Genomic DNA, 26,768 nt, shown 5'->3' with positions numbered 1-26,768 from the left:
ATAGCCAACTAGAACGAGTAGGGTCATGTCATATGGGCTATCAGAGGAAACAGCTTGCCTGATGTCTCTATCGGGACAGAGCAGACAGCACCCATATCTGTTGGTATTTACATGGATAAAGCCTACTTGCACAACATGAGGGAGGACTATATGCTGGCAGAAAATAACATTGGAAACTAATGGCAATAGGAGAATACTGCAAGTTGAAATGAACCATGAAACACAATCCTGAAAGCATGTAATTATGCAAATACATCAGCAGATGATTGGCCTTGTGACAGGGAATGAACTGCCAGAGGAAGTGATAGAGGTGGGTGCAATCACAATGTTTAAAGGACGTTTGGACAGGTACATGAATAGGAAAGGTTTGGAGGAATATGAGCTAAATGCAGGCAAATGGGACTAGTTCAGTTTGGAAAACCTGGTCGGCATGGTCAAGTTGGGCCGAAGGGTCTGTTTCCTTACTACATGACTCAATATTAATTTTTAAAGATTAATTAATTTTTCAGATGCCAAATTAGCAAGATAATTATATGTGTTGAAGTGCTAACCTAGTCCTGAACATATAGTCAACTATCTTTACCTCAATAAAGATGCTGAAGAATAACCTGTGTATTTTTTTAGGTGTCAAATAATTTATATGCCTGTAGAGAACAACAATGGAATAAGGTACACTTCCTGAAGTTATGAAACCTTGTGACCGTGGTGACCTTCAAAAGCAGTAAAATGGAGTCTTCCCTGCACGGACACGTAGAAAACAGTGGAAAGATCATAAGATAATTACAACTTTTTTATTGCAAAGATTTTGTGTTTCTGGCATCATATAACAAGGTCTTGATTTCAAACTGACCAGCGATAAATTTAGAAAAATAACACACTCAATCCAAGTATACCGCAGACCTTTAGTATTTGGATATATTTTACGTTGTTAAATGACAGCAGTTTCCTGTGTTTTTCTATTGATTTAGGGGTCAGGTAGACACAATAATTGCTCACCTATCTCAGAAAACTGTTGATTTAAATTCCATTCCACTAATGAACAGATAAGAATAGCTGATACTCCAGACTGAGAAAGGAACACCAGCCTTCCTGGTGTTAAAATGAGGCCTTGTCTATTTTATCATCTCGGCATAAAAGATCCCCTGGACACTACTTGGAGAAGAGTTGGCAGCTATTCTGGTATCTTGCTCACTCAGCCAGTCTAGATATCCATCATCAGTTGAGGACATTGATCAAAACTTCTTTCAAGCCATGTCTCAAATTAAACAGCGTAAAGTTACATCTCAAGGTTACTTATAGCAGAGTGAATGCCACAGAATCAAACTCATACAGTCATAAGGTTTGACAGCAGGGATAGAGGCTCTTTGACCCATCATACCAATGCTGCTCATTAAGCACCCATTTACCCGAGCTACCTTCCCAGCACTTGGCCCTTGGACTTGTATTCTGACATGTTGCAAGTGTTTCACTAAATACTTACTAAATGTGATGAAGGTTTCAGCCTCCACCGCTTTTTAGATAGTGAGTTGCAGGTACTCAACAACAACCTGGGTGCAATAATTTTTCCTTAAGTCCTTTTTTTGCTATTCTATTTTCTTTTTTACATTACCCACCTACGCTTTCTATATTTCTTTAGGGCTTCTGCTGTTTTGCTTTAAGCTCCCTTTTCTGTTTTTATCCAGGTCTCTACATGCTTCTGCACTTGTTAGTCCCACCCTTACCTTTACAGGAACATGTTGGCCCTAGGTTCTCATTATTTCCTTTTTGAAAGACTTCCATTGCTTTGATGTAGATTTTCCTATAAGTAGCTCCTCCCAGTCCAATTTGGCCATCCCCTGTCCTGTCATATTTAAATTGGCCACCACTCAGTTCAGAACATTTACTTCTGATCCATTTATGTTCTTTTCCACAACTACTTGAAATCTTACTGAATTATGGTCACTATCAATCAAATGCTCCCTCACTGTCACATCTATCACTTTCACAGATTTGTTCCTTAACGTTAGGTCCAGCATCACACTCTCTTGTAGGACTTTCTATGTGCTGGAATTAGAAGCTCTTTAAATATATTTTAAGTATTCTGCCCTATCTAAGCCTTTCACAATTTGTCTGTTCCAATTAGTACTGGGGAAGATGAAATTCCCTATTATTATTACTCTATTATTCTTACAATTCTCTGAAATTTACCTCTGCATCTTTCTTTCTATCTCTTTCTGACCACTTACAGGATTTCACTCACAGCAATGTGATTGTTCCCTTTGTTTTGTTTTAAGTTCTACCCATTTGGCCTAATTTCAGGAACCCTCCGAGATATTATTCCTCTTTCGGGAATTGACCCTGATATTGCAACATCGTCTCTTCTTTTACACAACCTTGTTTTGCCTAAAGATTATGTTTCTTGGAATATTGAACTGCCACTTCACCCATCCCTCAACCAGGTCTCTGATAGCAATGATATATCCCCTTGTGTCAACTCATTTGCCTTGCTCGCAAGACTCCTTACGTTAAAATAAATGCCATTCAACATTGCCATGCTCCTTTATGCTTTAAACTGACAACATATGGCCTGTCTTACAAATTGACATAGTTTTACTTCTACTTTTGCCTCTGCAACATCTTTCGCTCTATATTCCCACCTCTAGCCAAATTTACACATCCACCAGCAACGACAAGTGAATTCCATAAATTTGTTGATCTTGTTCTGGTTCAGGTACAGCCCATGTGACTTGTTCAGGTCCCACCTTTCCCAGTAACAGACTTAATGGTTCAGGAGTCTAAAGTTCTCCCTCCTGGACCAACTCTTCATCTGCTCGATCCAGCTATTCCTATACTTGCTAGCATGTGGCACAGGGAGTCATCCAAAAATCACAACCCTTAAGATCCTGTTTGTCAATCTACTACCTAGCTCTCTGCAAAAGTGGTCATCTGGGCTGGCTGGATCATCTAAGCCTCCCCACGTACTACAGGGACTTGGCTCCCCTGTCATACCTACCCACAACCTTTAAGCTGGTCTTTGCTTTGTGCTTGCATTACTTTTGTCAGCTTTTTCAAGGACTGGGGCTCATGTTAGGGTTAGCGTCTCCTGCTCCTCGGATGCTGTCTAACCTGCTGTGCTTTTCCAGAACCGCACATTCGACTCTGATCTCCATCATCTGCAGCCCTCACTTTCTCCTTGACTGTCTTTTCAGCATCTGCAGTCATTGTTTTTACCTTGTCTCTCTGAGTAGTTTTGCTGCTTCACTCACTGCTCTATGAGTCTTGTTGTATTTTAAATGTATTTAGTGCAGCCGAAGGAAAATAGAAAAGCAATGCTTTAATGCTGTGACTATATATGCAGCACTTCAGATATCTTCTGGAGCTTTCCTCACATGACCAACCACATCCTGCAGTCCTGACTCCACTAGCAAAAGGGCCAAATGCACATTGCCCCTTCCCAGTGCTAATCAGAAGGTCTTCTTCACCACCAGATCATTACCCTGACTGCCTGAGTGATTCTCAAACCATTTTTTCCTCATCACCAGTTTGTTTTTGTGGTGGTAAAGAAGACATTTGGGGTGCATTCCTTTATGATTTAGGCAAGGTATGGAAATCAAAAGCCTCTATGTGAGACATGCCTCTATGTAACATATTGGTTAGCACAGCTAGAATTCTAATTTTGGTCACGACATTTCAGGAAGGACATAATTGCTCTAGAGAGTGTATGGAGAAGATTTCAAAGGATACTGTCAAGGTTTAAAAATTGCAACTCTGAGGCTAGGGTTGCCTTTATTAGAATAAAGGAGGCTCGGGGTGACTTAATCAAGGTGTCCAAAATGGTGAGGAGCTTGGGTAGAGTGGACAGGGAAGACCTGCTTCCTCTAGCGGAGAGATCAATTACCAGGAGGCACGGATCCCTGGTGAGCAGTAGAGGAAAGTCCTTTTGGGCCAGAGGCTGGTGGGTATCTGGAATTCATTGCCCAGTTTGTTGAGGCAGATACCCCCAACATGTGTAAAAGGAGCCCTGGATCTGCAGGTGAAACTCTGTAGCCCACAAGGTTACAGATGAGGAGCTGGAAAGTAGGATTAGAATGGGCAACTCGTATTTTTTTCAGCAGGTGGGCTGAATGGGCTGTCTCTGTGGTGTACTTTCTAATGTTCTATGGCTCCAGAGACAAGGAGGTATCCAACTTATTGAACTTGGCATTTCTCCAGAATTGATTCCAGCAGGACTCTGCAATAAATCTTCAACTCCTGGAGTTTTCAGGGCCATTCACTCTAACTATACCTGCTGCTGCCACATACATAATGGATTGTTGCCAAGCCACACACTATTGCCAGGAAATCCACTTTGTCCCCCCTTGAAGACACCACTCAGTAGACAATCCTCTGGCTCCCTCATTAAGTTTGTGTGAGTGTGAGATTTCTATTCAAAGCTCTGAGGCACAGAGTAAAACGTCAGTCAGATGGATTTAAAGTTCTTGTCAACAGCTAGAATTATTTTGCACCTGTTATGGAGATGTGTTATCTGGAATATTGATTTAAAATATCATTGACTGGACACCATTGTAAATCCTAGACATTTTGGAAGGATACTTTGAAAACCAAAGGAGATTGCCTGCAGCAAGGAAGAACATGGCATTTGCAAAGAACACAAGCTGCTCAGCTAGAATTACAGAGTCAACGATACTTTCAGATAAAGATCCAATGGCCCAGTTTGTGGGTGCAATGTATCTATTGGATTTGAAGATAGAGAGTCGCAGCGATAATATACCTGGAGTGATATACCCTTTCCAACTTTTTTTCTCTAAAACCTCTTTCATCAAAATTTATGAGTTGTAGACCCCACTGGAAAACCTTATCTCTCTAGGTGGAGCATCCCTTTATGGAGAATTCAAAATCTACACCACTGTCTTCAGAAAATTGAATTCAGCCAGCCCCCATAATTAATCGAGGATAACACTCCAGTGCCAACAGTTCATGTGATAGTTGACTGTGGCCACAGATTGACATTTGGGACAATCTGTAAATACTTATTTCTTTCTAACTTTAACTGTTATTTGGGCAGAAAAAGTCTGATAACATTGTAGAGAGGACATTTTTTTACTAATTTATATAATGTATATCTGTGTGTTAGTTTTTAAGGAGGACGGTAATTTATATTTGCACAGCTTAAACATTTTAGTAATAATTTTCATTTGCATAAGCTTTGCTGCAATAAAGTAGTTCTTCATTTGTTACTTGAGGAACATGGTTGACCTATATCTGAGCTTTATATGGATATATATAACATATATGTATAATGGGCACTATCATATCATTTTTATTTTCAAACTTTGTTGTGAGCAGTGAAGAAGTAGAACAAAGAAACAGATCCGTTCACGTGGATGTAACATGGTTCTTTGCTGTAAACACCAGTGCACGGATTTATTGCTCTATAGTGTTTTGCAGTTAGGTCTCCAACCCACAAGCCACAGGTGTAATCAAGTAGAAATACTAAATACAGACAATAGCGATTTTGCTTAACTGAATGCAAATGATTATCCTGGTATTCTTGACAGCAGCCCCAGGTATGAGCAAATTACATGAATTTTGCACAACTCCAATTTCCCTTGGTATTAATTTGCCTGTTGTGGTGTGACAGCAGCAGGTGTTCTGGCCTCCCACTGGGGCACAGAGATGAAAGCACTGCTGCAGGGTCCAGCAGGGACCGAAGTATCTTGAGGCTTTGGGAAGGAGCAGAGGAGTCTGAGCTTGCATGTGTATGCAGGTAAATACCCTGGAGAGCTTTTCATAAATGAATTAAATGAGATGATTTTCTTTTAAGGCAGCAGTATTTACAACACTGGAAAAAATGTTTGCAAAGAATGCTGGTCAGTCAAGCTGCCCCAATTTTGATGCCAAGGAAATTGATACTTTGATGCAGGAAATGGAGCAGAACCTCTTTGCTCAGCCAGGATAAGTAAGACCATTCTCTCTCTGCTACCTTTGACTTCCTCAATCTCTGCTGTTGTTCTCATCTCCCACCAAAGCTCACAGTCTACCACTCTCACGATTGTATGTAATGTCACTTGCTTTTGCCTATCCATACTCTCCACACAAGCTCTGTGTGGCCTCTTTGCTGCCTACTCAGTCATTCACTCACTCAGGATACTTCACCAGCTTTCTCCCATCTGTACTACCCACTTCCATTTCACTCAAACCCTCCCTTTCTCTCAGTCCTGGACATACCATTCCCAAATAGTGCGAGAAAGAGCCAAGATGATTAGTGGGGATTGTAATGAGGTCAGCCAGGTGGGCCTTATAAAATATGAGTTCCTGGTTGGGGCTGTTAACCTGGTCCAATCAGGGAGCGCTGGCTGACAGATAAGAACATGAGTGCTTCAAGAAAATAATAAACCTATTGATACAGTAATTAAGCCTCCACAGGACAAGTCCTCGTTATCTAACTGGTTGGAATATCTTAACACCTTGGTGTGTTGGAAAGGTTAAAGTCTCTTTTTGTTCTTTATTTGAATGTTTATCTGGACTCTGTGAACTCTTGTTAGTTCTCTCTTGCTCTCATTTTCATTTGTTTCTAATAAATTTTTGTTTATGATTTGTAGTGAAAAAGAAAAGAACATGAGTACTGCCACTTGGGTGTTTCCTTTCTTCCTGGTGGTGAAAGTTTAAATAAAGATTCATGCACCTTGTGTCTCTCACTGTGTCTCACACCAGCACACACACACCCATGGTGCTGGGGAAAAATTAGCACTACTGCAGTTAGGTGGTAGTGTGGGGGTAAAAAGGGGAAAAAAAGAAAAAAAACATGAAAAAAAACCAAAAAATAAATAAACAGGAGTGTCAGAGGTTCTGTTCACTCTGAGAGCTGGCTCTGAGGGAGCTGGGGCAGTGTCACTTACTGTTAAAAAAAGAAAAAAAAACATGAGTGCCAGACATCCTGTTCACTTTGAGAGCTGACTTTATAGGAAGCTGGATCAGTGTCAATGACTGTACATAAAAGGTGACTTGGTGAAGGGATACCGGCCTCTGCGGAGTTATTTCACTTACGTCCTATAAAGAAAAGACTCTGAAATGCCAGTGGGTGACTGACCATGCGTAAGCCTCTGGACTAATATCAGAGGCTACCCATTAGTGACTATGCTCCTGGCTGAAGGGTATCTTCCTTAACTTTACTGAGGACTGCTGACAACCATGACCATTTTCCTACCTTGGTATCTGCCCTCCATGGCAAAACAAAGCTGACTGGAAGCCTGGTAGTCCTGAAAGGGGAGGGCAAAGTGTAAAAAGGAAAAGAATGCTGTGAGCATCCAAGTAGGCTGTTTCCTTTCTAATCCATGGTTGTATATAAAAAAAAACTTGGCCCACCTGTATAATAAGGTGATACCTGTGGCCATTTTAAGTCAGTGCTTTTGGTTCTTCTTTATAACCAGAGGGATTATCCATAACGCCAATATGCACAGGCAAAAGTGGCAGGTGACATCAATGGCCATGAAGGTCACAGGAAGTGGCTGCTGATGTCACTAGCCTGGGAGGGAAGGGACAGAGAGCTGAAGACTGTGGGGTTAATGAAGCAGAGCTGTGCACTTACTGCCTTTGCTGTTTGAATTCATGTATCTCTGGACATCAGAGTATGTCTAAGAAAAATTAACAAACAGCAAAATTCACAGCTAACCTTGCAGGAACCTGTGTGGGAGAGCTGACAGCACAAGAACAGGTAAGTACACAGTTTTGTGCATAGGAGTGGTATTTTTGAAAGGGGATGGCATTACTGCTGTACTGAGGGAGGATATTCCTAGAAATACATCCAGGGATGTTATTTGGGTGGAACTGAGAAATAAGAAAATGATGATCACCTTATTAGGACTGTATTATAGACCGCCTAATAGTCAGAGGGAAATTGAAAAACAAATTTGTAAGGAGATCTCAGCTATCTATAAGAATAATAGGGTGGTTGTGGTAGGAGATTTTAACTTTCCAAACGTAGACTGGAACTGCCATTGTGTTGAGGGTTTAGATGGAAAGGAGTTTCTTAAGTGTGTACAAGAAAATTTCTGACTCAGTATGTGGATGTACCTACTAGAGAAGGTGCAAACCTTGACCTACTCTTGGGAAATAAGGCAGGCCAGGTGACTGAAGTGTCAGTGGGGGAGCACTTTGGGGCCAGTGACCATAATTCTATTAGTTTCAAAATAGTGATGGAAAAGGAAAGACCAGATCGAAAAGTGAATGTTCTAATTTGGAGGAAGGCTAATTTTGACGGTTTTAGGCAAGAACGTTCAAAAGCTGAATGAGCTGGGGGGGGGGGGGGGGGGGGCAGATGTTTGCTGGAAAGCTGGAAAATGGGAAACCTTCAAAAATGAGATACTGAGAGTCCAGAGAAAGTATATTCCTGTTAGGGTGAAAGGAAAGGCTGGTAGGTATAGGGAATGCTGGATGATTAGAGAAATTGAGGTTTGGTTAAGAAAAAGAAGGAAGCATATGTCAGGCATAGACAGGAGAGATCATAAAGGCAGTGTGACTATACTTAAGAGGAAATAAGGAGTGCAAAAAGAAGACATGAGATAGCTTTGGTAAATAGGGTAGGGAAAATCTAAAGGGTTTTTATAAAAACATTAAGGACAAAAGGGTAACTAAGGAGAGAATAGGGCCCCTCAAAGATCAGCAAGGCAGTCAATATATCGAGCTGCAGGAGATGGGGGGGATACTAAACAAGTATTTTGCATCAATGTTTACTATGGAGAAGGACGTGGAAGATATAGAATGTGGGGAAATAGATGGTGACATCTTGAAAAATGCCCATATTACAGAGGAGCAGGTGCTGTATGTCTTGAAATGCATAAAAGTGGATAATCCCCAAGACCTAATCAGGTGTACCCTAGAACTCAGTGGGAAGCTAGGGAAGTGATTGCTGGACACCTTGATGAGATATTTGTAACATCATTAGTCACAGGTGAGGTACTGGAAAACTGGGGTTAGTTAACGTGGTGCCACTATTTAAGAAAGGTGGTAAGGACAAGCCAGGGAACTGTCGACCAGTGAGCCTGACATCAATGGTTGGCAAGTTGTTGGAGGGAATCCTGAGGGACAAGATGTACATGTATGTGGAAAGGCAAGGACTGATTAGGGATAGTCAACATGGCTTTGTGCATGGGAAATCATGTCTCACAAACTTGATTGAGTGTTTTGAAGAAGTAACAAAGAGGTTTGATGAGGATAGAGCGGTGGACGTGATCTATATGGACTTCAGTAAGGCGTTCGACAAGGTTCCTCATCGGAGACTGGTTAGCAAGGTTCGATCTCATGGAATACAGGGAGAACTAGCCATTTGGGTACAGAACTGGCTCAAAGGCAGAAGACAGAGGGTGGTGGTGGAGGGTTGTTTTTCAGACTGGAGGCCTGTGACCAATGTGTCACAAGAGTCGGTGCTGGGTCCTCTACTTTTTGTCATTTATATAAATGATGTGGATGTGAAATAGCAGGTATAGTTAGTAAATTTGCAGATGACACCAAAATTGGAGGTGTAGTGGACAGTGAAGAGGGTTACCTGAGAGTACAACAGGATCTTGATCAGATGGGCCAATGGGCTGAGAAGTGGCAGATGGAGTTTAATTCAGATAAATGCCAAGTGCTGCATTTTGGGAAAGCAAATCTGAGCAGGACTTATACACTTAATGGTAAGGTCTTGGGGAGTGTTGCTGAACAAAGAAATCTTGGAGTGCAGGTTCATAGTTCATTGAAAGTAGAGTTGTGGGTAGATAGGATAGTGAAGAAGGTTCTTGGTATGCTTTCCTTTATTGGTCACAGCATTGAGTATCAGAGTTGGGAGGTCATGTTGCAGCTGCACAAGACATTGGTTAGGCCACTTTTGGAATATTGCGCACAATTCTGGTCTCCTTCCTATCGGAAAGATGTTGTGAAACTTGAAAGTGTTCAAAAAAGATTTACAAGAATGTTGCCAGGGTTGGAGGGTTTGACCTATAGGGAGAGGTTGAATAGACTGGGGCTGTTTTCCCTGGAGTAGAGGATGAGGGGTGACCTTATAGAGGTTTACAAAATCATGAGGAGAATGGATAGGATAAATAGACAAGGTCTTTTGCCTGGGGAAGGAGAATCCAGAACTAAAGAACATAGGTTCAAGATGAAAGGGGAAAGATATAAAAGGGACCTAAGGGGCAGCTTTTTCATGCAGAGGGTGTTACGTGTATAGAATGAGCTGCCAGAGGAAGTGGTGGAGGCTGGTACAATTACAGCATTTAAAAGACGCCTGGATGGGTATATGAATAGGAAGGGTTTAGAGGGATATGAGCCAAGTGCTGGCAAATGGGACCAAATTGAGTTGGGATATCTGGTTGACATGGACGAATTGGACCAAAAGGTCTGCTTCAGTTCTGTACATCTCTATGACTCTACAACACTGGATACCAGTGGATCTATCTTTTTATTCCTGATGAAGGGCTTTTGCCCGAAACGTCGATTTCGAAGCTACTTGGATGCTGCCTGAACTGCTGTGCTCTTCCAGCACCACTAATCCAGAACCAGTGGACTAATTCACATTATTAATCATCTCCTGATTTGGCAGGAAAACATAGCCTTAAGAAATTACATTAAATTTACAATAAAGGGAAAATAGCATCTTCCCAGGGTCTAATAGAGTAGTTTAGCACATAAGTAGTTTTGAATTCATTCCAGGCAAACAGTGATTGCCTTACTTTGACCCATCTGGAATTTTAAAATCACACAGGTCAGTTATTATTATACCTGAAGGTTGGTATAATAATGAAGGTTGGTCATGTTGGGAGGTCATGTTGCAGCTGCACAAGACATTGGTTAGGCCACTTTTGGAATATTGCGCGCAATTCTGGTCTCCTTCCTATCGGAAAGATGTTGTGAACATTGCAGTGGAGAGTTACATCTGAAATTGACAACTTCAGAAGTATAAAGGCAGCTCCAAATCCTAACATCTCATAAGCTAAACTCAGACTGCTTGAAGTCAGATAAATATCAGTTTTGTTTTCCTGTGTTTATGATGAGTGATAATTAAGTTGTAAATTGGAGGTTTTCTTTTTGTATCTATCATTAACATCTAGCACTGTTGAAGTCTTTGTTCAATAATCCAGCAATCACTTATACAATGGTATTATTGTAACAAGTTCAGACAGACTCCTAGAAAGAGTTTTAGACTTAAGGTGCTCTGTTATTTTTGTTCTAGATTAGATTAGATTCCCTACAGTGTGGAAACAGGCCCTTCGGCCCAACAAGTCCACACCGCTCCTCCGAAGAGTAACCCACCCAGACCCATCTCCCTCTGACTAATGCGCCTAACACTATGGGCAGTTATTTTAGCATGGCCAACTCACCTGCCCTGCTCATCTTTGGAATGTGGGAGGAAATCGGAGCACCCGGAGGAAATCCATGCAGACACGGGGAGAATGTGCAAATTCCACACAGTCGCCCAAGGCTGGAATTGAACTACATGTCCAGTAACAGAGTAAAAAAGTACTGTAAGTCCACATCAGCTGGACAAAGGATTGTGTCTGAGCTCAGGTTAAGCAAATCATGTCAGTGCTGTAGTGTTATGTTCCATCCAGCCAGCTCAATATTGGAATCAGCTGACAGCCCTGTGTTTTGTCTGGCAGCAAAACAGATCATGTTCACAAATTATTCTGACTGTGCTGCTACCTTGTTACTGTGCTGACGGGTACACTTCAGATTGTCATCAGTTTTAGTTGCAGTTGCCCCAGATTCAGTGGTCTTATACAAAGTCTAATACTCTGCTCAGACACACATTATTTTGCTCAAACATTTAGACATGAATACCAATCACTTTCTTCCAGGGATTATTATTTTTAGCTCTAATGTAGATTTTTTTAAAATTTGATTAGAAATGTGACCTTTGTACAGACAAAGCAAACATGGAAATCTCCTCCAGTTTCCAATTAGGTTAGGCTGTAGAAGCTAATGTTAAATTAAACCATCCTCTCCATAGCATACCAATCTGACAGAGATCTAATTTCCTGCACCTTTCTCATTACATTATTCTTCAACGAACAGACGAAACTCTCACCTGACTCTCCCGCAATGAAGACTTTGTTAAAGTCCTGCAAGTCTGTAATGAAGCTTGTCAAACTGTCATGAATTACTAATTTGAAGAACAATTGGTGAATTAGAAGTTTGCTTGTATTCCCTCATGACTGTGACCATAGTGAAGTAGCCCTCTTCACTATTCTCAAACTGTCTTCCATCTCTGATATGGCTAATCCCACCATCCTCCTATGACACACATTATGTTTTCATTACCTACTTGGGTGGATCATCATCTGATTCCATTCCTGCTGTCTAGTTGTAGCCAGAGAAGTCTTGTAATGGTTTCTCATCCCATTGTGGCACTGTTACCTCCGGAGCACTTCAAATATCTATACGTTACCCCCTCCTATTTTTCACAGGCACGCTGCTCCTCAATGCCAAAAACCACAATGTCAAATTGAACATTTCTCATTGATAAATGATCAAGAATAGAAACCCTGCCTGATTTTGCCCTCCTTAACTAAAGGCCAGCTCAGATTATCAAACTTGTCACAGGTGAGGAACAATCTTGGCCTGGTGGCTTAGGCCTAAGTTGTGATGTGCTTTTGTTCACTAAGCCATCAGGATCACTGTAAATTTCACCACTTGTTTTGTATAAAGAAAGAAATGCCAACTTGAATAGCAAATGGAATTGTAAATGTGGACACATTTCTGTAATTGATGTAAAATAGGGATAAGTTATTATTGATCCTGGCCTAGGGCATCAAGACAATTATTATACACCTGATATTTGTGGTGTTAACGACTGTAACCTTAGGTTTTTAATGCGAACTGCAGCTTCAAAAAATTCATTTGAGCTCAAAGGATGCCCCAATTACTACCCTCCACAAGCACATGTTTTAATCAATTTGTTCAGGTACATTATAACACACCTCTTCAGTAGGTGGAACTTGAAGAGAGGTAGGGATAAAATAAACATAATGCTGTACAATTAACAGAAGTGGAATTTAAGATGGAGAAGTGAGAGGTGATCAGTTTTAGCAGAAGAGATAAAGAGAGGCAATATAGAATTTGTGAGATAATTTAATGAGTGTGCAGACAGAATAACATTCATGTATGTTGATTTTGAAGGTTCAGAAAAGATAATGGGTCAACCATATAGTATCCTGGTCTTCATCACCACAGATAGTGAGTACACAAATAGGAAGTTTTGAAGAACTTTTATAAAGCTCTGGTTAAGGCCACAATTAAAGTAATGCATCCAATTCTGGTCTTCATATCTTAGGAATGATGTGGAAATCCTTGACAAAAAGCAGAGGAAACTTGGCTGACTGGTTCAAGGGATGAGTAATTTTAGCCACAAGGTTGGAGAATCTGGGGTTGATTTTTTAGTCATAGAGTTACATAGCACAGAAACAGACCCCTCAGTCCAACTTGTCCATGCCAACCAAATATCCTAAACTAGGAGAAAGTGAGGACTGCAGATGCTGGAACAAAACTTTTGACTGTCCTGCTCCTCGGATGCTGCCTGACCAGTTGTGCTTTTTCAGCACCATGCTCGACTTGGATATTCTAAACTGATCTAGTCCCATTTGCCAACATTTGGCTGACATCCCTCTAAAATCTTCCTATTGATGTATCTATCTAAATGATTTTTAAATGTTGTAATTGTACCCTCCTCTTCAAGACCTCCATGTCCCCAATCAATGCTCTTAGTCGCTGTTGTGTATCATATCTGATATGAGGAATTTACTAGATGGGTACAAGAGAGCATGTTTAACAAACATATACATGATTATGGGTGTTTTAAATAAAGTAGGTAAAGTAATTACAATTAGTTCATCCACAAGAATAAAGGCCACAGATTTGAGATTTTGGTCAAAACACAAATGTGAAAAAGATTCATAGGTGCACATAGTAATAATCTTAATTTATTGCCCACAAGTGTAGTAGAAGCAGAGACAATGATTTAAAAAGTAAATTAGATGGGCACTTTTTAGTAAACGTACAGGGCTGCAGGGATAGAGCTGGGGAACGAGAATGACTGCAATGCTCCATTAACAGTCAGCATGGACTGAGCACCAAATGGCCTTCTTCTGTACAAGGAAAATGAGTCTCTATAATGATGATCAGCATAACACTGAGTTAGCACCAGTGCTGCTATTATATATATATGGCTCCAGCTAATGTCTCTTAAACACGCACATACGCTGCATGTATGTTCTAGTTAAAGCAGCCATGAACTATCTTGTAGTTAATGGCTGATTAATCTCCAGTGGTCTGTTTGAGTTTGTCAGAGTGCTTCTTGATTTGAAGGGTTAGCTTAAAGTTGGGGAAGTCAACAACGAGTGGGTTTATGAAGGGGAAATGAAATAGGTTTGATGGGAAGCTCTTAATTCATATTCAGACAGAGGATCAGTTTCCTGGCAGGCTCAGAAAATTCAGTACCTGCAGAGCACAACAGCATTACAAACTGTGTATACTCTGCTCTGGATTCTTCCTACAGCTGAAGGGCTTAGTCATTATGACAAGATCATGGCGACATGAAAATACAGGGTCCTACAACAGTCATGGGACCACTGGGAAAGGAACAGAGGAAAAACTTCCAAACTGCAAAATGATACTGCTTACTGGCTCTGGGCAGTTAGAACTTAGTCTTTAAGTGATAAGGAAGTGATGGAAGATCACTGACTCAATGTTGGGGTTGATTAGGGCTCAGAAGCTTTGGCATTTATATCGGTGTAACCATAAAACCAGGATTTAAAGCCATCAACGAAAGCTGGAATCATCCGAAAGCATAAGTGCAGGAGTACAGTCTTAACAACACTCAGGAAAAGGAACCGAACTATTAAGAGATGACAGTGATTCAGGATGGTAGCTCAGTGGTCAGTACTACTGCGTCATATAGCCAGCAGCCCAGGTTCAATTCCACCCTCAGGCGACTGTGTGGTTTGCACATTCTCATTTCTACGTGGGTTTCCTCTAGGTGCTCCAGCTTCCTCCCATCACCCAAAGATGTGCAGATGATGTGAACTGGATATGGTAACTTAATGATAAGTGTTGCCAGAGACCTTGGGGTGTAGGTTCACAGTTCCTTGAAGGTAGAGTCACAGGTAGACAGGGTAATTAAGGTGCCATTTGATATATTTGAATTAATAGGTCAGTGCATTGAGTATAGGTACTGTAGTGTGTTGTGGACAGGACATTGGTGAGGCCACTTTTGGAATACAGGTCTCCCTGCTTTTGGAAAGATGTTGTTAAACTTGAAAGGGCACAGAAAACAAGGATATTCTCAAAACTCGCTAAGGAGGATATTATTGGGGTTAGAGGGTGTGAGCAAGGCGGAGGAGCTGAATAGGCCTCTTGAGGGAAACTACGTTCACAAGATTTGTTCACATCTGGCTGGGTTGCTGAGTAATCTATGGTCACAGCTGCCATGCAACACAGTGTGGTGCAATGGGTCCGTTAATTCCTACTTACCATTGTTGCACGTTATAATACAGGATACAGTAGAACATATTACTTTTTTGATTGTGTAGTAAACTTTATTTTTAGTTGTTTAGAACTGAAGTCACATGTATTTCTTCTCCAAGTATGCAGAGTTGAAAATTTCATCTGTTTTAAATAAATATTTGAGGCCCAAACCAGATTGAATTTCAGGTTCTAGTCTGCAATCGCAACAGGCTGCAGTAGCAGATGTGATGTGCATAGATTTCAGTTACAAACCACTATTCAGCCACACGTTAAACCTGTAGTATATGCTTTTGTATAACCCCACTTGCATCAACAGAAGATATACCTGATGTTTTCACATTATTACAATTTCACAAGTACCTTGACTCAGTAACATATCTGAATGCAACCCCTAGAATTTTTGTGGTCACCTTCCATAGTAATTGGACAGTATATGCCAAAATTAACCAGTACATGGATGTTTGACAGCAATATGAAAGAAGCACTAATGGAATAAACAAAATATGAAATTGTAGAAGTAACTACAGCCACAGGTAAGGGGTACTCTGCTAACAGAGTATATCACCAAGGAGAAGAGAAGAGGATAGACCAGGAAGATAGCAGGGCAAAACGTGGCTAATGTGAAAATTGAAGAGCTGGAAATAAAACCATTCCCATCATCAAGAATAATAGGAATTCAGTGATATGCAAGATACTGTAACACCCATTGCTCTGAAAGGCTGCTAATAAAGGGGTAGCTAATTCATTCTCCATTGCCTCAAAAAGGTATTTGGTGCATCACAGTAGAAACATATGCAGGATTTTGTCCTCTTACACCAGGAGCTTCCTGAATTTGCAGGCCATTCCTGTTAAACTGTAACTACTGTTGTAGGAAAACATAACATTCAATTTATAGTCCCACAAAACAACAAGTTTGATAAATGACCAGTTAATCTGTTTTTGCCATGTTAGCTGAGGGATACCAATTGTCACAATAGAGACACTATTCTGCCACAGGACTTGTATTGTTATGTGAGGGTACAGGGCCTTGTTTTGATGGCACATTCAAAAGACATTACTTCCAAAAGGAAACACCTGACAGATATTGATTCTCTGAAATGACAAGTTTAAATCCTTGTGATTCAGTACCATGAATAAGTAGTATGCTCCAGCTGCTGTTTGTGGAGTGAGCCACAAGGAACAGAAGGTTCAATTCCCACTACGATTGAGCTGAACAAAAGAATGCTATAATTAGTTTCAGTCATTCTGTTTTCAGACTTACACAGTCCAATAAACATTGCAAAAACAGAGAAGCAAAATATTGAAGATGCTGGAAACCTAAAATTAAATAACTGGATCACTGGGTCCTAGGTGGTTTAGCTTTAGGAATGATGCAAGAAAAATCATGCTTGTTATGTAGAAGTCTATTTAAACATGAAAAAAAAGTGTAATTGTTGGATAACACCACCTGCAAGTTCCTCTAAGGAACACAGCACCTTGAACATCACTAGCTGCTGATAAAGACATTTCTGTACATTGTAGTAATTGAATGAGGTGGGGAGCAATTGTAGATAAATTTAGGTGTTTTTGCAGATTACTTGCAATTATTTAAAATTCCACACCAAAATTAAGACAGATACAAACCTACCATGTCAACAGCTGGAACAGATCCAAAACAAGTTATCAAACTTTCTAAAAAAAAACTGCTCAAGGGGGTTATAGCATTTTGTCTTTCCATAACTTCTAGATTTTCAACATTAGTATGCATTTTCTTATCCTCACTTCTGGATCCTTCATGGTCGTTTAAGGATACCATTGTTTGTGAACTTCTGCCTTTAGCTCAAGTTGAGAAATATGAATCTATGGAACTCAAAACAAAAGTACTATGTACAATCTTTATTTAAAAGGAGTACATAAGAGAAATGTAATTTACACCATTACATTTATTACCAAAAGTAAAAAATAAATTGGATTCATAGTCAAAGAAACCAATGTCAATGAAGAAAGAAATTGGAGCAACTCAACTCTGCATGTGACAAGTTAAATGAATACAGCTCAGTAAATACAAGTACTGCAGTTCTAACAAATTTAAGATCTGCATTTCTCACTTAAATTCATCCCTTTACACCAACTTTCACTCACAAGTAAAAGTCCACGATAGTGTGTTTAGTCTGTGCTCTCACCAGAAGGTGAACGTGTGCGTGATCTTACATGATCCCCAGATGCCATAGAGGAATGGCCTCTCTGCTCCTTGGCAGGAACAGGTGATCTACTCTCAGATCGGGATTTGCTGCGGCTTCTGCTCCTGGAACGACTGTAGGACTTACGGCCTCTGGAACGAGATCTGGAGGAGCTTCGACTACGGGAACGAGACCTGCTTCGAGACCTGAGAGGGGGAGAACATAAGAACAAAAAGTTTTGAATAACCACAATTCAATATGACTTTATTAAAACTAATTATATAAACAAAAGAAAAAAGGATTGCTGGACAAACTCGGCAGGTCAGGCGGCATCTGTCGCGAGAAAACAGTTAATGTCTGAGGCCTGTTTCAGAACTGATCCAAAGAGTCATTGGATTTTTCCAGTGACTTCAGATCTTCAGCATCCAAACTTTTTTGTTTTATAACTCAAGAAACAGGCTGGCTCAATTCAGGTCCACCCTATTTGCATCAAGCCAAATGTTAAAACTACTTCTGTCTGACAAATTTGTCAAAGAGCATCAGCTAGGGGAGATGCAACAGCAGAATGTATTATCAAACTGGAACTAGATGAGTTTAGGACATCTGGTCAGCACAGATGAGTTGGACCAAAGGGTTTGCTTCCGTGCTATATAACTGTATAGCTAGTGCAGAGGCTGATCAAATATGTGTTTATAGCCAGATGTTCTTATACATTTTTAAACAAATGTAATAGAACGCTGACATCCAGGGAGACAGGGAGACATTATTTTCACATGTACCCAAGTAGAGGAATACTGTGAGAAGTGCACAAGTTGCCATTCCCTGGTGCCATCTTAGAATACAAAAGACAGACTAAAAAAACAGAAGCAGAAATAAAAGAAACAGCCAAAAGAGAAATACCCAGATCACTCCTCCAGGAGTCCTTGCTGCCAGAAAAACAACGCAAACACTTAGGTGCCCCAAGTCCCCGCATGTCACCACAGACAGAACGCCACAACCTCTACCGTCAGGTACCCAGGCCCAGCCATGGCCTGGAACTGCACTGCTGCCACTGGAACCTCATCACCATTCTTTGGAGGCAAGGTGGCGCCATCGACCTTGTCACCACTGCTATGATTCCGCACCGAGCTGATCTCGTCAACGCAGCTGCTGGGTCCATCACGCTGAAGCAGTCGGGTTTTCATTTTAATAAACACATCCCTGAACTTATAACTGACAGCCCAGAAAGTGATCTGGGAATATGGGTTCAAACCTCACTATGACAGTTAGTAAATTAAGAAATACGAAACTTTAAGTTAATTTTTGTGGCCATGAGGCTGTCTTTTAAACAAAAGCAACTGGTCTACTAAAATCATTAAGGGAAGGAAATCTGCCTTCCCAGTCTGGCCTATCAATAACTGAGGGTCTGGATAGCAAATGGATGACGAACTACAATATTTAATAGAGATTAGAAATGGGCATTAAATGTCAGCCTTGCCAATGTTCGCATTTGTTAACAGGAGAAAAAAAAAGCTTAAAAAACTGCTCTTTGAAATGTTTCTATAAAACAATGAAGTAAACTCAGAAACCCAGTTACAATATATTTTTAGTTCATTTGCGTAAAAAAACATAATCAACTGCTATAGAAGACCTGCACTACAACTCAGGGTAATTACCTGCGCTGTTTACGTTCTTCAACCACCCTGATCTTTCTTCCATTGAGCTCTGTGCCAGACAGTTTATCAAGAGCATTCTTCACATCACTATAGGAAGCAAATTCAACAATTCTAGAAAGAAAAGCATAACAATTTTAATGACCTTGGAATCAAAGATCGGGTTTCTGTTCTTAGCACAAAACTGATGCTAAATTACAAGTGTTGTTCAGAATGTATGGAGCAAAAGAAAATGTATATTTGTGAATATGTTAATATTTCTTTACAAGTGTTGCAAAACTTGCTAATCAGTTAATTATTTCATAATCATTTAGCTAAATAGCTTTGCACAACTGGATTGCGAAGTACACTTCAGTGAATGTGGAACTTAAAAGTATGTACATTATAGAGCTGAACGTGATCTTAGTAATTGATCTGCATTCACAGTCAAACCAGTTTCATTAATAAATTAAAATGGCTGCATAGATGCATTAGCAAAGATCTTGTAACACTTGTTATCCTCAGCCATCAACAGGTTTCAAGGAATAAAATCTCTTGAAACTTACCCTTCATTCATTTTGTGTCTATGCGCATCCGCAAAGGTAACTTCTCCAGCCTGCCTCATAAAATCTTTGAGATCCTATACAAGATCAGATCAGTGAGGTAAATCAAAGCATTTTGCATCTTTCTCTATCAATTTCCAATGAACATCACTGGAAAAACAAGCAAAATAAAAAAGATGAATCTAATTTCATCAAAATTTATATTACCTTCCTGTACAATTCCCTAGGCTATTCAACCAGCCAAATGTAACAAGTGTTCGCAGAGGCACCACCACGACTGAAGACCAGATGGTTCTCTTCACCACCCGCTTGACTGACACTACCCATTCGAAGGGAGCCTTCCCGGACATCACCCTCCCTTAAAGGCAGACTCGGGCAATGCCATAGGAACAGGGATTGCTACTCTTGCGCCGTGACCAAGGACTTCTCGCCTCACTCCAATCGAGCTTCCAAACAACCCTACCAGCGAATTTCTCCCAATCAAGGACCTCGCATTTTACAGCAGGCTCTCAGAACTCTCCACTTTAGGACACCTTGTTATCATTTTCAGGGATGCAGCAAGGTAAATGGCACTAAACCCAGTGCCCAGTGTTGGTCAGACCACCACAACACAGATTTAGATCATCAATTGACAAAGGTAGGAGCAGATTGGCATTTCAACTAGGCCCAAGAGACCAAGGCACAGCGAATAGGAAAACCAACGGCACTCCACGTCACAAGGCCAACGACACGAGAGGCTGGTAAATAAAGGTTTTAACACTTGGTTAAATTTCAAAAACAAACTGAATGAACAGACATTTTAGTTTCAAGGTTAGTAGGCAATCAAGGTTTTTTTTTAATAGTTAATGTTAACTACTCGAATTAAAGGAGTGGTACTTAATTTTGGATGACAAATCAAAATTAAAACCATTGATTCAGAGGATAAGCTTGTTTTCAAATGTTCCCAATCCCCCCCCCCCCTCGTCAAAGGTGCTAATTTCTACTGGAGTACAATTAATTTGAGCTAATTCCTACTGAAGTACAGTTTGTTTGCTGGTAGTTCCTTGCCAACCACTTCATGTGGAAGCCTGGACAGTTGCCAGCAAGGAATTCATTCAGGGGGCAAAGTTGCAGGGGAGAAATGGAGATGGTAGGGTGGCAGGCAAAGCCAAGCCCTATCACATTCCCATACATGTATTCAAACACTTTCCAGCAAGAACTACTGGACAAGGATTTCTGGCTTTTTTTTCCCTCCACTCTCTAACACTAAGTTGTATGACTGCAACAGCATACAAGGAATAACAAAAGACCAGGTATCTCAATCTGTGCTGCTCAAAACCACACGTCAACTTTCGTCCATAACGAGTCACTTGGGCATTCATAGTCAGTCATTGTTAAATACATTTAAGAAAAGAAAGCCAGGTTGATACATGGGACGAACAATCCCAAAAAATACGACAGGACTCTAAACAAATGGAAAAGTCTACTTTACCCTAAGCCCAGACGTTGACATTAAGTATAGCACCTTTGACTGCATTTTTTTGATTATGTAAAGACAGAGAAATGGCAAATATTAATCATCTGATTGGCTCTTAATAAAGTGTTTTTTCTCAAAAAAGGCCATGCATTTCAGAAGATAAACAAACTGACATTATTGAATTATTTGCATTTTTGTTTCAGGCAAATTTGTCAACCCTTAAGATTAAAAATTCCCACAAGTTTATCTGTCAGCAGTTCACATTGTTATACAATCCTATCACAATTAGTCACATCACATATAATGTTTCTACTGCTAGCTAGTTACATTCCTTTTGGAAGGAACTGTTCCAACACAATTAATGCCAACTTGTTGAGGACCACTTTTGGTTCTCCTAAATCGTGTTACTGTTTAAACACACCAGAAATTGTTTGACTGTTTCTTTCTACTCAGGCTGGATTCATTGTTTGTATTTAACAGTTGTGGCTAGTTTCTCAGGAATGCAGCAGCGATACAGTATTACACCTATGTCTACACCATAAAATGACTCAAGTTAACCTTGAAAACTTGACTTCAAGTGAAACTGATACAATTAAACAGTATCACTTATTTGTTCTAACAAATTACACGAAAGTAGTTTCATAACATACCTGCCAGCTAACTCTGGAAGACAAGTTCTCAACAATCACTCTGTTTTCTGTACGAATTGGAGGCCCATTTCTGAAACAAACAATGATTAAACTTTACAGAACCACAGGCAAAAAGGTATTTGGTTCTGGAGACAGCAGACCAAGGAAATAGTAAACAGAATAGTTTTCTGCATTTCAGATTAGATTAGATTCGCTACAGTGTGGAAAGAGGCCTTTCGACCCAACCAGTCCAAACCAACCCATCTCCCTCCAGCTAATGCACCTAACACTATGGACAATTTAGCATAGCCAATTCACCTGACCTGCACATCCTTGGAGTGTGGGAGGAAAGCGGAGCACTCTGAGGAAACACATGCAGACACGGGGAGAATGTTTGTGTGGAGTTGCAGTCACCCAAGGCTGGAATCGAACCTAGGACTCTGATGCTGTGAGGCAGCAGTGCTAACTACTGAGCCACCATGCCACCAGCCATTCTATAGAATTATATTTTTAAACACGAATGCAGCTCAAAACATTTTTTATTTTCAGTTGGTGAATTATGCATAATACTCAGCTGTAAGACTGAAGTTTACCCATGTGGAGTACTGACAAATCTTTTCCTCATCATACAGACATAGGAACTCTGGTTTCAACAGAAAATGTTTGTCATAAATGCAGCATCAAAGAGTCCATTTGAACAAACAATCCCAGCTTAGTGTGAGTTTACAGACAGTCTGCCATCATAATACTCAATGCTAAAACAACACAGCTATCACTATCTTCACCCAACATAGAGTACTCAGTTTCTAATCAAGTCACTTGAGCATGGGGCAATGATTTTTGGCCCTGATTCTGGTAAAGTCAACAGTAGAAAACAACACAACCCAGGTCAGTATTTCTAGGAATTAAGGCCGGGACCTTTCACATCCATATGGCTGAATACCATGCTGATCCTTGAACGATCGCATGCAATATGGGCACTTTGATAAGGAAGAAAGAAAGAAGTTCAATATTGCCACCGGATGAAGGATTTAGCATTTACTTTTTTTGGACAACGATAAATATTGTTTATGAAAGAGAGATATGCACTAAAGTTTGGTGCATGATTTCATATAACTAAAATGTACTCAACTTGATATGATATACACATAAAAGGCAACATTTACATTATAACTAATATTTTCCAATATTCTCAAACTTAAAAGGGATCCACGGACTCACCTTCCTCCACTTCGTTGATAGCTCTGGCTAAAGCGACCTTGATAACGTCCCCCTCCTCCTCGACCCCCTCGATTGCGTGCTCTGGCATGCTCAACTGTCACTCTGCAAGAAAACACTTGTTTATACATCTGAAAACAATGCAGTTACTAAATCAGTCTTCTGGCTTTTGAGGATTGGAGACATAGGAGTGAAGTAGTTACCTTTCGTTGCATAACTCTTTTCCATCCAGTTCATAAACAGCATCCTCAGCATCCCTGTAATCTTCAAACTCCTGAGGAAAAAAAAATTCACATCTCAGGTTTCCTCGTTCCCAACAGCATGGAAGTAAAACTTTACCCTGGTCCAAATAACCAGTCAAGGTCGATTCTAATACAAAACAATACTTGTCTGTGGAAAAGACTAAGAGGTGTGGCTACTCGTAAGGAAGTGTCCATACCTCTGGAGGCTTCTCCCTTTGCTTCTCATACAAAAGATAGATCTAAGTTTGCACGAAAGTGTGACTCACCAGTAGATCAAAGGTAGCAAAGTTACATTCACCATCCTAAAATCTGTACAGAGTTTAAGTTAGGTCAGCAATATTATTGGATTGCAAAGGAGTTAAAAGATACCAACAATTACTTCTTAAAACAAACTTACCACAAATCCAAAGCCATTTTTCAGATCAATTTCCTTAATTCGTCCATATCCTCTGAAGAATCTTTCCACATTTTTTTCAGTGGCATAAGGGCTCAGTCTTCCAATGAATACTCGAGCACTCATCCTTGCTGACCTAGGGTACAACTGACAAACAAAAACAATCAAATCAAACCTGAATTACCATCTGTCAAGTCAACTTTTTTTTTTAAAAAGACAGACATTACAAAGTCAAATACCAAAGATAATGCTCTAAAAAGCTTAGTCACAAACAGATTTTTAAAATGTCCTAGAGAAAGGTTTTTGAATTTAGGGAGTGAGATGTGCCACCTAATACTGAAACCTGGCAACACTAAAAAGGTGCAGTCTCCCATTAAAAATAATTGTGAATTGCGATGTCAGTAAGTGGGACATTTTACTCTATAAAAGTACAAAGGACATAGCCATAATAGATTTTCATCTCAAAGATCGTTCTAAACACAAAATGAATAGACATGATGAATACAGCAGGACTAGGATAGCTTGGAATAGCTTTAGAACACTTAAATTGGAAACAACATAACATCAACCACCTTCCCCTACCATTACTGCATAGAGAGACAAAACAAAAACATGTCACAGATAAGCAGAACTTTTTTTTCTGTTTTAAAACCATAAAAGGTGTTCAAACGATTGCATTTTAACATTAGATTAAATCATTCCAGGGCTGGAAATTCTGGTATGAAAACTCTGGCACTTTAACCGAGAATAACTTATTTTTTTTTAAAAAAAATCAATCTTTAAAAGTATCTTATCACTGACCTGCGTCCTTTTCGCGTCGCAAGGATTAGAAATGAAACTCAAAGCAAAAACGCGGGATTCTAGGGAAACGCAAAAAAAGCGAAAAAAAAAAGTTTGCGACACCCCTCGCAATATCCGAGCAGAACCTGTGCCTGCAAAGAGGCTGGTGGGGCGCGGGGTGCACAAAAAAAGATAGAGAGAGAGAGAGAGAGGAGTGACTGTGGCTGGTGTTTGGAAACAATGGCCAATGCGGTGCAGTGCGGCTCCAGGCTCCTGTGCAGCCCTCGAGCGGCCTGACGAGGCCCCGGCGCCGAACAATAACCCGACAACAACACCCACCACACGACAACCCCCCAAAAAGCAGACCCCGCTGGTGGTCTCGGTCATCTCGGGGGGGGGGGGGGGGGCATCCATTCCCCACTCCCAGACCTCACTTACTATTCGCTGCTCTTTGCTCGCTGCCTGTGGGTATCTCGCGTTCTCTCAGACGACGCAACCTCCTGCTGCTTCTTCGTCTTCGTCTCCAACACCGCCGTCGCCGCCGCAAACCGCAACCTCGCCTCAAAATGGAGGCCACGCCTGCGCAGCGGGATCGCCTCCCGCCCTCGCTCTGTGCCGTCACTTCCGGGATGCTGCCACGGAGACCGTCACCATGGAGACTGCACCCGCGGGAGAGGGAGGGGGAGGGGTGAGCATTTGGCCCAACGACAATCCCCGGATTCTTCACCCGTCCCCATCTCTCCTCCTTCGTCCGTCCATTTTTTGGCCCCAGCATTTTTCCATCCCGGCTCCAAGTTTAGATTAGATTAGATTCCCTACAGTGTGGAAACAGGCCCTTTGGCCCAACAAGTCCACACTGACCCGCCGAAGCACAACCCACCCATACCCCTACATCTACCCCTTACCTAACACTACCGGCAATTTAACATGGCCAACTCACCTAACCTGCACATCTTTGTGACTGTGGGAGGAAACCGGAGCACCCGGAGGGAAACCGGGCAGACACAGGGAGAATGTGCAAACTCCACACAGTCAGAGGCCTGAGGCGGGAATTGAACCTGGGTCTTTGGCGCTGTGAGGCACCATTGTGCCATCGTGCCACCCACACCGTCGCCTCCTCCTGTCCTTTCTCCCCACCCCTTCCCCCTCACTGTCCCCCCCACCCTCATCCATCCCCCATCACCTCCTCCTCCCCTCTCCCCATACCCGCCCCCATCATCCATCTCCAACTCCCCATCACCTTCACCTCCTCCTCCCCTCTCCCCATACCTGCCCCCCATCCCCCACCCTCATCCATCCCCATCACCTCCTCCTCCCCTCTCCCCATACCTGCCCCCCATCCCCCACCCTCATCCATCCCCCATCACCTCCTCCTCCCATCTCCCCATACATTCCTCATCCCCATCCCCTCCCTTCAATCACTACAGGTTCACCTTCAACACTATAATCCTAACCAAACTAATCTCCAAAGTCTGAGACCTCAGTCTTTGCCCTCTGCAACTAGATACTTGACATCCTGATCCATAGACAGCAATCACCCCCTCCCCTTCCCCTGGCAGCCTTGTCTCTGCTTCCCTCTTCCTCTCCCCCACCCCCCAGCATTCTTGCCTCCTCCCTTGCTCCTTTCTCCACTCACTCCTGCACTTAATCTCATTTGGTCTCCTCCCTCCTCTCCCTCCCCTCCTTCCCCTTTCCTTCACTTCTCACCCCGTTGCCTCCCTCCCTCTCCCATCCTTTCTGCTTCCCTCACCCTTTCCTCTTCCCTCCCCTTCTCTTTTCCTTCCTTCCCTCCCCCTTCCTTCACTCTCACCTCTTCTTCCCTCTTCAACCCCCACCTTTCCCCCTCTTTCTGTGCTTGTGGTTCATACCTCTTAATTCCTTTATTATCTATTTCAGATTTAAAATTAACTGATGTAGCCAATTGTAAAATGGAATTCCATACATCTACCACCCTTTGTGTGCTTCCTAACAGCCTGGCCCTAATTTTTAGACTATGACTGCTAGTTCTTGAAACCCCAATCAGTAGGAATAGTTTATCTACCCTGTATTTTCCTGTTAATAATTTGTACACTTCAATCAGATCACACCTTAACCTCCTAAATTCTGCAGAAAACAAGTCTAATTTGTATAACCTCACTTTATGACTTAATCCCTTAAGTCCAGGTATTATTCTGTGCCAATACATCCTTCCGAAGGTGTTGTGCTTAGATCGGCTCAAA

General features: G+C 41.3%; 2 protein-coding genes across 3 annotated transcripts in view; one reads left to right on the top strand and one right to left on the bottom strand.

Annotated features, from left to right (window-relative positions):
* Positions 1-6,574, top strand: part of slc10a1 (solute carrier family 10 member 1) — a 66,117-nt gene extending 59,543 nt beyond the window's left edge. Inside the window, exon 6 of the mRNA XM_072569191.1 lies at positions 625-6,574. Coding sequence (XP_072425292.1) covers positions 625-635 — 11 coding nt within the window. The 3' untranslated portion in view covers positions 636-6,574. The remainder of the gene's footprint in view (positions 1-624) is intronic.
* Positions 6,575-17,337: 10,763 nt separating this feature from the next.
* LOC140476488 (serine/arginine-rich splicing factor 5-like) lies at positions 17,338-25,164 on the bottom strand. 2 transcript variants are annotated; one of them, XM_072569193.1, is made up of 8 exons: positions 24,988-25,164; positions 23,773-23,916; positions 23,337-23,407; positions 23,137-23,238; positions 21,937-22,006; positions 19,834-19,907; positions 19,292-19,402; positions 17,338-17,842 (listed from the first exon to the last, which is right to left on the bottom strand). In XM_072569193.1, exons 2-8 carry the CDS (start codon positions 23,893-23,895, stop codon positions 17,623-17,625), a joined length of 771 nt encoding a protein of 256 aa, XP_072425294.1. In that variant the 5' UTR covers positions 23,896-23,916; positions 24,988-25,164; the 3' UTR covers positions 17,338-17,622. The 2 variants fall into 2 exon arrangements, with proteins under 2 accessions (XP_072425294.1, XP_072425295.1); XM_072569194.1 differs by lacking the exon at positions 24,988-25,164 and adding an exon at positions 24,571-24,770.
* Between the last annotated feature and the right edge of the window lie 1,604 nt (positions 25,165-26,768).

This window comes from Chiloscyllium punctatum, chromosome 4, assembly GCF_047496795.1.
Source record: "Chiloscyllium punctatum isolate Juve2018m chromosome 4, sChiPun1.3, whole genome shotgun sequence".
NCBI lineage: Eukaryota > Metazoa > Chordata > Chondrichthyes > Orectolobiformes > Hemiscylliidae > Chiloscyllium > Chiloscyllium punctatum.
Note: the sequence above shows the minus strand (reverse complement) of the source record. Positions and strands in the feature narration are given on the sequence as shown.